An 11,591-nucleotide genomic window follows, 5' to 3' on the forward strand; every position below is an offset into this window, starting at 1 on the left:
CACTCTTCCTATTTCCCATATCCTTTGGTTTGTGATTCCCCAACCCCACCCCAAACCCCTTCACACCCGCAACTTCTCACACACTTTAAAATGACGTGAGATGAGCAAGACGAGATCACGACTTTTCTCCGATAACAAAACTAGCAGTTCATTATTCATTTCTCATTGGCTGCTCAGGGCTTACGCTTTTGAATTTGAGTTCATGTAAATTCAATATTTTTCGCTTATACCATAAATATATATATATGTGAAATCTCCGGGTCTCTCCGTTTTAATTTATGTGAATATGTTTGACTGAGTACGGAGTTTAAGAAAAAATAAGATTTTTGGAATTTGTGGTCAAAGAACTCAAAGTCTTAAATCTATTAAGTTTAAATTATGGATCCGGCTCTATTTGACCCATGACAATTACGCACTTCTAGAATGACCGCGTATTTTTCTTGGACCACTTGTCAAGGAGGGAACAATTCCACAAAAGAATGCAAATGGAAGCAATGGTCAAAATCACAATGGATAGATTGGCTTACCAATTGAATGGATATAAATCAAATTAGACTTTGAAGTGGATCACATGAAATCTGTTATTTTGACACAGAGGACCCAAGTTCAGTAAAAAATGAACCACAATAAATAAATAATTACAAAATGAACAAGATATATTTGTTAAGCATTTACACCAACAGGAAATGAAAATTTACTCAAGTACATGTTTGATCTTTGTAAAGGTGTCCTAAAATGAATTGCATCAATTGTGAGCAAAACATATCAAACAACGAGAAAAAAGAAAAAAGAGCAAATATACCACCATTCTTGATTATTTGTGCGTGTCATTCTTGTGCAGGAGTCATGCTAATCTTTTCTGTATCGTTCCAATTTTATGAGATAACCCAGAAAAGAACAAATATACCAAATGCTAAAAGAAAAGGGCAGTGTAAAAAAGTTGGTTCCAAGTATCAGGCAAACCAGCAAGACACCAATGACTACAATCAGCAGAATGATCAGGATTTGCTCTTTGTTCAGAGGTGAGAGCACCACTATAGATAGAAGGGTGTGCATCTTTTCTCATTGCTGATAGAAAAGTTATGTCCAAAAGAAAAGGAGGGTTGTTCATGTCCCTCATTACTGACTGCAACACCTTCATTTGATCTGGGTACGTACCCGGATACGCCGTGCCGGTCATCGGCACGGTCTCGCCGTAACAACTTCTCGATGTCGCCGCTGTTGCACCGGTGGTCCATTCATTTGGGCTACCATAATTGATAAAGTGTTAATATATCATATCATATCATATCGTTCAATGTATTGTGTAAAACTATCTCAACGAACGAATTCTTATATCATAGTATACTATTGTGTTAACCAAAGGGAAGCTTTGGTGCAATGTTCAAGTTGTCGTCCTAGAAACATCTTTTTGTCAAAATGCGAGATGATGCTATATATAATAAATCTTATTTGGTCCGGCTCTTTGTCGAACCCAACTTAGCATGCGTTTACTATACCACGCGTTTACTATACCACTCTGTTGTTTCGTTATAAGATTGCATTAAATGCTTCAACTAAAGTTTCAAATTGTGAAGATAGACACTATTGTTTATTTATTTGTAACACGTGCTGGTTTGGTTCTTTCTCATAAATCAAAGACACATTTAATATAAGAAAAAAGTTGTTTAAGACGCTGAATTATCATTTAAATTACAAGCATTTTTGCTAACTTTGATACCATATAAGATTGTGATGACAAGTTTAATTTATTAAAGAGTGACATATATCTATTTATTTGTTCTAAATCCGCAACTTCACATGTAAATAGTAGGAGTATTATTTTAATAGTGCATAAGTCTATCATGCCATTGACTTTTGGAGATCTCACATGTAGCGAAAACTACTTAATCATATGCCAATATTCCACCAACGAGACAAGAAACAAAACAAGTCCATCAACTGTCTTTTGCTTTCCAGAAGAATTAACCGAAATAGTCGCTCAAACAATCGATTAAACCAAAAACATTTGGATGATATATAATCTATATATAATATATTTATAATTATATATAATTAATATAATTTATATATATATTAATTAAAAAAATAAATAATAAATTTGACTGACTATTTATAAAAAGATCCAAGGACTCTATTGTCTTTAGTATTATTATTATTATAGTCCAACAAACAAAACGGTGTTGACAACTGACTTTATAGCTCCTCTTGTCTCAACATCTATTCATCTTGTCCTCTATTGTACAAGTACTATATATAGTTACCCATACTAATGTGGAATAAATATTGATATTATAATAGGGTTTTTTTTTATATTTATGCAAAATAAGAACCCAAGCTACGAAAACGGTTTGGATTTAATTATAATTAGTTATTAAGTGGAAAAACATTTTCATCTGAAAATAGTTTTTGGAAAGTTAATTTTGCAATGTGTTGGATTAAGTGCTTTTCGCGGACAAAGATCAACAATGTAATACACAAATTTATTAAACTATCAATCATCAGGAGACAATATCATGTGAAATTTACAATTATTAATAAAATACATGCATCATCATTGAACTTTCAATTATTATGACAGTTTAACATCATTAGTTTTTGCAATTTGTTGGTCTTTTGTTGAAAAACTAGTTTTTTCCAAAAACAATTGAAGAAAATTTTGTTTTCCAATCAAGTTTTCAGAATTTTAAAGCAAATTCTAACTTTCACAATATTTTGTTCAACTTCAAACAATTTATTGTATTTCCTACTTCAAAATCTTATCCAAATTATTAATTATTACATACCTAAGAAGTGCTACCTAAGAAGCTAGGCTTTGTCCAACTTGGAGTGCTACCTAAGAAGCTATGATGGTCAATGAAGCTAGGGATATAATATGTATATAATATGTATATAATATACATATATACAAAATATTAGACGACTAAAAATACACATTTCTAAACAACTAATGTTATACTTCAATCCGGAGCAAGTTAAGATCAGTTATACCAATTCTTATTACTCATGTTGCTCCAGTATTTAAGCTTGTAGGAGTCCAACATTATTTAATATTAGATCGAGAAGGGCTTAAGCAAAGTGACAAAACTAGTGAAAATTTATAATTGAAAATCCATATAACAATTTTGCACCACAAGTAGAGAGAGAGGATGACATACTTGTAGTGTGTAGGTGAAATGCCCTGAAAGAAGAGTCTGGTTCTAGTTTTGTCAATGTTGGCATCAATCCATCTTGCCCATGTCCTTAGACCTCTCTCTAATGCCACTAGCCTGTTCATATCTTGATACAATGTCCCTCCTGCATCCATGTAATCCCACCTGCATACAGACGCAAATTCAAGATTTTAAACGAGCGTTTGGACATAAGAATTGTGAAATTTCAAAAAAATATGAAAAAAAAATTAAGTGAAAATGATATTTGAAAATTAAAGTTATGTTTAGACATGAATACAATTTGGAGCTGTTTTTGAAATTTTGTGGGTGATTTGAACTGAATTTTGAAAATAACTTTTTAGAGTTTTTTTTATTTCTGAAAAATTCCCAAATTTAACTTGTAGTGAAATTTAAAATTTTCATAGCCGAACACTGATTCCGAAAAAAAAGAGAAAAGTTTTTGAAAAGAGTGAAAAAACATTTATGGCCAAACAGGCCCTGAGTTTATGAGTTTTTACACCAATCTCAAATATATAAAAATAATTGGAGCAACAAATTCGGTATTGAGCTAAATATTCTCATACACTTAATGAAAATTTTAATACAATTCTAGTCAAAAATTGAGTTTGAGCCCGTAATCATTGCACTAGATCCGTCCGGCCTACATATGATGATCATTTGATCATTTCCCCCTTAACTTCATGTCAAGGTTATACCTCAATTAAGATTCTAAAGAAAAAGAAAAAGAAAAAGGCTAAAAATGAATGCCAAAAGTGAATGTGGGGCAGTATATTACCCTTGGAGAGAGCCTTTGTGAGTCCACCAATGGCCAGTGTTGAAAGACAAGACATCTACACCTTTCCAAGCATTGGAATTCTTACTTATATCATCTAACCTCAGCACATTCTTCCCTTGTACTGAGTCTATATCTACCAAATATGGTGTTCTGTAAAATGATACACTCACTCCATAATCCTGTCATTTACCCAAAACCACAAATTTTAACTCCAAATTAGTGTACAAAAGTAAAACACACAATTACTTTGTTAACAAACACCACTAATTAAAGGCGGCAAAATTAACTCTATGTTTTAGCAATCTGTCAAATTTTCCCACGTTTGAACGGGTGCGTTTGTTGAATTGATCCAACGAGTTAAACCCGAAATGACTTATTATCAACATGTCAAAATATTACAACCGGATAGGTCAAAATGCAACTCAAACCCAAAAATATAAAATAAAATTTGGAGATTGAAAAATATATAAATTTAAAAGAACCTAAGCTCATAATTTAACAAAAATACATTAATTATCATTTTTTTTTTAAATATAAAAAATGAAGAGAGGTTTGATCAAGTTGGACAAGTTTGTCACCTCTACGTTATTAATTATACAAAGATTAAAAAGAAGAAAAAAGGCTAACCAGGAATTTGAAAGTAGAGATAGGATCACCCGTGATCATCTGTGTTCGAGCACGTGGAACCGCAGCTGAAATCATACAAATCAAAGACTGCCATTGGTTCCTTCCTAAAGAATCCCCCACATACATCACTGTCTTTCCTCTCATTTTCCTCATAAAGTCCAACCCATTAAACCTATCAAAATAGCAAAATTTACCCTACTGTTCAACAACCAAAAATAAAGATGAAAGTATTTACACAAGTCAAGTACATAGGCGATTGGAGAATATTCTGACATAGAAAATATTCCGACACAGGCGGTAAGAACTAAAAGTTGAATTTATCAAGTTTTAAATTTTGAACGAACGGAGTAATAACATAAAAAAAATGCTAAGTAAACAGATAAGACATGTCAAATTACACTGACATTATAAAAATGGTTATACTGTCTTTCTATATAGCTTAAATCTAAGATAAAAAGCGTTCAAAGATAGAAACTTTATTTAAAAAACTTCAAATTGTACCGACAGTATAAATAATGATAAAAAACAGATAAAACATGTCAAATTGTACCGACAGTATAAATAATGATTATACAATGTATATAACAGGGAAGAAGCTACGTGATCCATTGATCATCTTTCATCGAAAAATTACATTGTATATATATAGGTAAAATATTAAATTTTAAAGGTATAACATATATTAAACGCCCTTTCTAAATTACTAGTTTCGCCGTGTAACTAAAATCTAACATACAAAACAAGCAAAGAATGAAAGTTTATTTAAGAAAACAGAATTGCAGGTACCTGGGAATATCACAATTGGCAGGTTTCCATCTATACTTAAGATAATCAGTATCAGGTCGACCAAAATTTTGGCAATTGAATTGTGAGTCAATAATTGGACAAGAAGAAGATTGGTATAATGGATAAGTTTCATCATAAACCCATGAACCCATAAACAGAGAACATGAAGTTAAATTAGCCAAAAGATTTGGCTTTTTATGTTGATTTTGGTGGTTCTTTAAACCTGCTAATGAAACTACAGAAAAATGTAGTAAAAGAAGGCATATTAAAGAAGAAGAAGAAGAAGAAGAGAAGAGAAGATTCATTGGAGAAAAGGGAAGTTATGTAACAGAGAACAACAGAGATAGAAGAAAAGAAAAGAAAAGAGGAAAGGAAGAAAGAATGTTATTAATGTATGTGTTTTAGTAATATATATTATTATAAAGGGAAGAGAAATGGGCAACAGAGGGAATGGGAATTTTTGTTGCTTAGTGTGCATGTGAAGATAACTTAGATTCAAGAATCAGAGACTAATTTAACATTTTCTTGTAAATTGATATGAAAAGAATTATACTTTTAGTATAATTCTTGAATATTTAAATTTTAACTTTAAAATATTGATTAACGTAATCTAATTTAGCTTCAAAAATTAGTCAAATTAACTCTCGATAAACAAAAAATACCAAATAAATTGAGGCAGAAGGAATAATAATCTGCTATAGCTGATTAAATTGCGATAATAGTATTTAATGTGTATAACTTAAATCCTTATACGAAATATATATATATATACACGTCGACTTAATATCACATATAACTAACTTTACTTCTTACATACAGTTATTTGTAACAACAAGGATTGTGGTATAACATAGGATATCTCCGTCCTTAATCAGAGATCTTCGGCTCGAGCCCTAAGAATGGACAAACTCATGGTTGAGAGTGCCCTGTTAATGGGTCTTACGCGACCAAATCTAGATTAACCGGAGCCCCAAAGTACATACCGGACATCGAATGAGAAAAAAAAAGAATTGTATACTTTTAATCGCTCCCAAAAATAATAATCGATAATTTTTTTTATATACATAAAATTATATATATTTTGGCTAGCGAATGCAATTAGTTTCAGCTGATCGGTCAATTTTATATTTTGCCCAGAAAGAAAGCCAGTTACGTACCTATAATTATCTGTTAGGTGATATGATAGTGTAAAAATTCTCTTATACCATCAATATGTAGAAGTTAAACTCGGTATATGTTTGAGTATATATATACACTCAAAAATAGTTTAAATATATATATAAGTCAAGTCGAAGAACAGTCAGAATTACTACTCATATTATAGTACACCTTGAAAGGGAGTTTTGAATCAATAATATAGATGAAGTTCGAGTCGTGGAATCAACTATTGTATTAGGGTAATTGGTCATCGCATCGATCGGACTGGCTTTTTTATACTATAGTACACCTATGGTTCACGTGTGTTAGTTACTATGTATGTAAGACTGTTGGTGAACTAGCGGTGGGTGTGGCTGTTGGAGATGGACTTGTGACTGCTTTGATTTCATCACAATTATTAACCCTTAAAGCAGTTGAGAATTTGGACTCAACTTTTGTCATTATTGTATCCACTTGGATTAAATTACAATAAAAGTATTGGACAGTACTTTTGTGTTTACTTGTGAATACTTTCCTGTTTCGTTTCGAGTATCTGTATCAATTTTGTGCATAATTTTCACTACTTTCTAAACTGAATTAAGTATTCTTTTTCTTCTATTATTGATCTAAAAATTATGTACTTAATCTCTCAGTTAGCTGTCATGCCAAGTTGCCAACTGTTTTGTATAGACACACCACGCTATTTGGTGGCAACTAATTGGCAAGATTATATATTTGGTGGCAACTAATTGGAAGTAAGTGACTAAAATGAAGAAAAGACCATTTATGGAATGGGGACAAGATGTTTCACATCATTCACCCAATCTTTCAGGTTATTTTTATAGTATTATTGTGGAAATATTTTTTTTTGCTATAAAATAAGTATGTTATTGTATATCAGCTTAATTTGATGGTGCAAATATTTATAAAAATTAAATTCATATTAGTTAGGTCTTGTACAAGCAAGTGCGTATGCACCTTGCTTGAAGCGGTGTCATGTGACACCATTTTCGTAATTTGTATGTATAAATAATAAATAATAAATAAAATTATAATATTAAGTATAAATATAAAAAATGACATTGATTGTTGTTACAATAATTTATTTATTTGTGTTCACTTTTTCAAATATTTACAACATTTACAAAATTTTCTGAGTACACCCCTTGTGTACAAGAGATAGGGATGGCAGGTAGAAAGCAAAAGGACTAAAACTTAAAGTGTGGTCACCTCTTGTCTCCAAGTTGCAACCTAATGGGGTCTCAAATTTTGGTCAATTTCAATGTTGGAGGCCCCTAAAAGAAATACTTATTTATATAAATAAAAATAAGACTCAAACGAAACCGTAAATGGTTAATGTTCTTTGCTTTAGTTTCGTTCCAAACTAAAGGTGTTTGACGGGTGGGCCGGATCGGTCCAGGTTGAGAAAAAAGGTAACAGGCCGATTTTCAATCCGGGTCGGTTATCGGGTTTTTTATATCGGGCTTAACGGGTCCGAGTCCATCCGGGTAAAAAATGAATCGGAACAGTTACGGGTCCAAGGGGTCGGGCTGGACCGGGTTAATATATATTTTTTTTTGTATTTTGTATAACTATCGTAATTTATATTAATATAAAGTAAAAAAATAAAACAAAAAAATAATCTTATAAAAAGAGTGTTTGAATAAAAGGAGGCAAAGGCTTTAAAATCTTTATATTTGAAATTTTGAATATTTCATTAAGAATTTAAGATAATAGAATACAATGAAAATGGAAAAAAAATTACACTTATAATTTGCAAGTGATTTTTTTATTTCAAACTTACAAATTGAAGTTTACATTTAACAACAAGTAAATTAATGAAAAAAGAGTAAATTCAAAGGTTTTACATTGCCGTAGTAAGTTCTTCATAATCAATATGAATTTCTTGGCCATCTTCTGGAGTGTTAAATTCAGATGGGTTACCATGTGTTAATATATCTACAAATTCCTCGTCTTCTGGTCTATCAACATCTTCACGTCCCTGATTTCTTCGTTCCGATCTAATCCAATCTCTGAAACATACTAAAACTTCCAAAGTATTGCTTCCCAATGAGTGACAGGTCTCTCCAAGTTGTTATCTTGCTTGACTAAATGCACTCTCTGATACAACAGTTGAAATTGGCACATTCAGCACGTCCCGAGCCATAACGGAAAGAACAGGAAATTGCTTTTCATTCTCATGCAACCATCCCAACGGTAAAAATTCCTTTATGCGAGGCTCTTTTTGCTTTCGCAACTCCAATGTTACCACGAATAAATGTCAATTGTTCAAAGTTTGAAGTTAAATTGTTCAAACTTCAAATAATAAATAATACGATAAATTAAATTTAAAAAAAAAAGAGCCAAATAGTTGATTGCACTTTAGGTGAAGAATAAGAGAATGATAATTGAGAACATGAGTTTGAGAAATGAGAGATAAGTGAAGAAATGAAAAAAAGGGAGGTGTATTTATAGTTTTTCAAAAGGTTAAATTAGTAATTACTAAAAGTATTATTTTTTAAAAAATAATTGCCCAAAAAAGGGCTATTTTTGCAATCAACCCGTTGGGCAACGGCCAAATTGAAACTGACTGTTGCCAACGGTCATATCACTTTAAAAAAAAATCAGATTTATAGTCGTTGAATCGGTTCAACAGTATTTTTGGTTGACCGGGTTTGACCGGTCCGGTTAACCGAATTTTTTTTAAAACGGACCAACCCCCCAAACCCAGCCCAGCCGGCCCCCTAACTACCGGTCCGGGTTACAATCGGTCTGGGCCAGTCCGAAAACGGGTCAACCCGGCCCGTTAAACGGGTATATTCCAAACCAAAGAGAACTTCATACCTATTGAGGTAACGCCTAGTTGTATTATATGTACGGGTCGTTTGGATCGGAATAAAGATATTCTGGGATATAGTTTCAGAATTTTATCCCATAATATCAAGATTTCCTATAAAGTTCATACCAATTTTACCTAATATCAACAAGCAAATATGGGATTAATGTAGTCCCAAAATTTATACCTCTAGGGGTCGTTTGGTATGAGATATAAGGCGAGATAAGATGTAGGATTAAATTTAAACTCTGTTTGGTTGGCGGTATAAATTTATCGTGGGATAAATTTATATCTCCAACCAAACAAGGTATAAATTTAATCCTTAATCTAGAATATCATATCTTATCTCACCTTATCCTAGTAAATGTGGTATTATTTTATCACATCTCTCATGTAGTATAAATTAGTCTTGGAATTATAATTCGGAAATAATTTAGTCCGTGTACCAAACGACCCCTTAGTATTCTCATACCGGGAACTAACCCCCTTAAGGGTCGTTTGGTTGGAAAATAAGTTATCACATGATTAATTATCCCGGAATTAATATTTCACTCTCTCATAAGGATAAAAATAATACTATAATCCCGAAATAACTAATCCCGGGATTACTTGTGACGCGATTTTATCCCAACTAAACGTGGGATAAATTCATCTTAAATTTAATCTCAGAATTAATTAACATTTATCCCTCATACCAAACGAGCCCATAGTATATGTATAATGGTTAATGACATGTACGAAATGCATATAATTAAAGGTTTTTTTTTCTGATATCAACTTTTCTAGCAGCCGTTAGTTTTAATTTTGGATTTCTAGGTAGGTAATGTTATTAACTAAGAACAAGTCCAAAGTATAAGAGAGGGCCATAGCATACCAAGATAACCAGCTAATAAATTAGGATGTATTATACATCCTAATTTGGGTCATAGTACAATGGTGCTAAATAATTCTGATGTTTGGTTATAATTATATATTTTTAGTGCATTATTTACTTTATATTTTAAGGTTTTAATGCTAAACTATATTATATTTGTGATTAATTGAGCTTATTTTATGTGTAGGTACGTTGAAAATAAAATTGAGAACAAAATAAAAATTTTATGTTTATTTTATACACTACAAGAATAGAGTTATGATCAATTAATTGTTGGATATATAATGAGTAAAGTGTAACATTACAAAAGAAGACAAAAGTCAAATTACAAAATAAGACAAGAAACAAGAATGAAAGCTGAAGCAAATGTTAGGCAACAAAATGAATTGAAGTACGAAGCATCACGCCAAGCGAGCCAAAAAGGCTCGCGTTAGAGCAGGCGCCGCGAGGCCTTAGCGAGGTGTTCGCGTGTGTTACGGATTTCAGGTTTATTTTATCTTCTATTTAGTTTCGGACTTGGTCATTTTATTTAAATTTTTTTTCTACACATATAAATAGTCATTAAACACTATTTTTAGAAAAGGAGATCGATATTAGATCGAATTTTGACCTAAGGAGACAAGAACACACTAGGAGCAAAGCGGAGAATTCTTCTACGAGTTTTTCACTTCCTTCTTCCTATTTTTATTATTGGTTATGAATTCTAGTATTGTAGTTTTGCATACTATTATGAATAGCTAATTTGTTATTTAGAGTTTTGATGGAACCTATAGGAGGATGATTTTCCTGTTATGTTAATATATATTTGCCATAGTATTTTCTCTATTTGTTAAACTATGTTATTATTGTGGTTGGTTGAAGAGCTCTCAATCTACTGTGCCTATTTAGTGTGTATTACTCCGGAAAGAGTGCATATTTAGGTAGTTGTTGAACAACATCACTCCTAACGTATATGAGGGATCAATACGAAGGGATTAAAGGTGGGATTAGGGATAACGAAACCTTGGTGCGATCCGAGTGAGCCGTACGTAATGCCAACTAGCGTAATTCGGGAGAATATGTCTAGTAAATTGTGGTAATTACTCGGGAGAGAGTTACGACAGTTAGAGTGCTCATGATCGATAGAGAAGACTTAGGCAAATTTATAAAAAACACATAGCGGAAAAGATTCTGACAATTGGGGAAATCATAACTCTAGACTTCCTTAGTCTCGTCTCAAATTTCATCCTTGTTAGTTGATAATTTTACTGCTTTATAATAGTTGTTAGTTAATTAGTTAGAAATAAATATTATAATCTCTATAATTAGAAAATTGTTTGGACTTGTGTTTCTTAGCAATATTGAATAGTTGTAGCTAATTAGCCTTAGTTCTTTGTAGGATTC

General features: G+C 31.9%; 1 protein-coding gene and 1 non-coding gene across 2 annotated transcripts; both read right to left on the bottom strand.

Annotated features, from left to right (window-relative positions):
- Positions 1-641: 641 nt before the first annotated feature.
- On the bottom strand, positions 642-5,830 carry LOC107816377 (protein PMR5-like). The gene is made up of 5 exons (XM_075234027.1): positions 5,362-5,830; positions 4,576-4,747; positions 3,949-4,127; positions 3,159-3,317; positions 642-1,247 (listed from the first exon to the last, which is right to left on the bottom strand). Exons 1-5 carry the CDS (start codon positions 5,664-5,666, stop codon positions 914-916), a joined length of 1,149 nt encoding a protein of 382 aa, XP_075090128.1. The 5' UTR covers positions 5,667-5,830; the 3' UTR covers positions 642-913.
- Positions 795-899, bottom strand: LOC142172326 (U6 spliceosomal RNA). The gene has a single exon (XR_012701689.1). It is a non-coding gene; the product is annotated as a U6 spliceosomal RNA (small nuclear RNA).
- Positions 5,831-11,591: the final 5,761 nt, after the last annotated feature.

The sequence above is a fragment of the Nicotiana tabacum genome, chromosome 17, assembly GCF_000715075.1.
Source record: "Nicotiana tabacum cultivar K326 chromosome 17, ASM71507v2, whole genome shotgun sequence".
Taxonomy (NCBI): Eukaryota; Viridiplantae; Streptophyta; class Magnoliopsida; order Solanales; family Solanaceae; genus Nicotiana; species Nicotiana tabacum.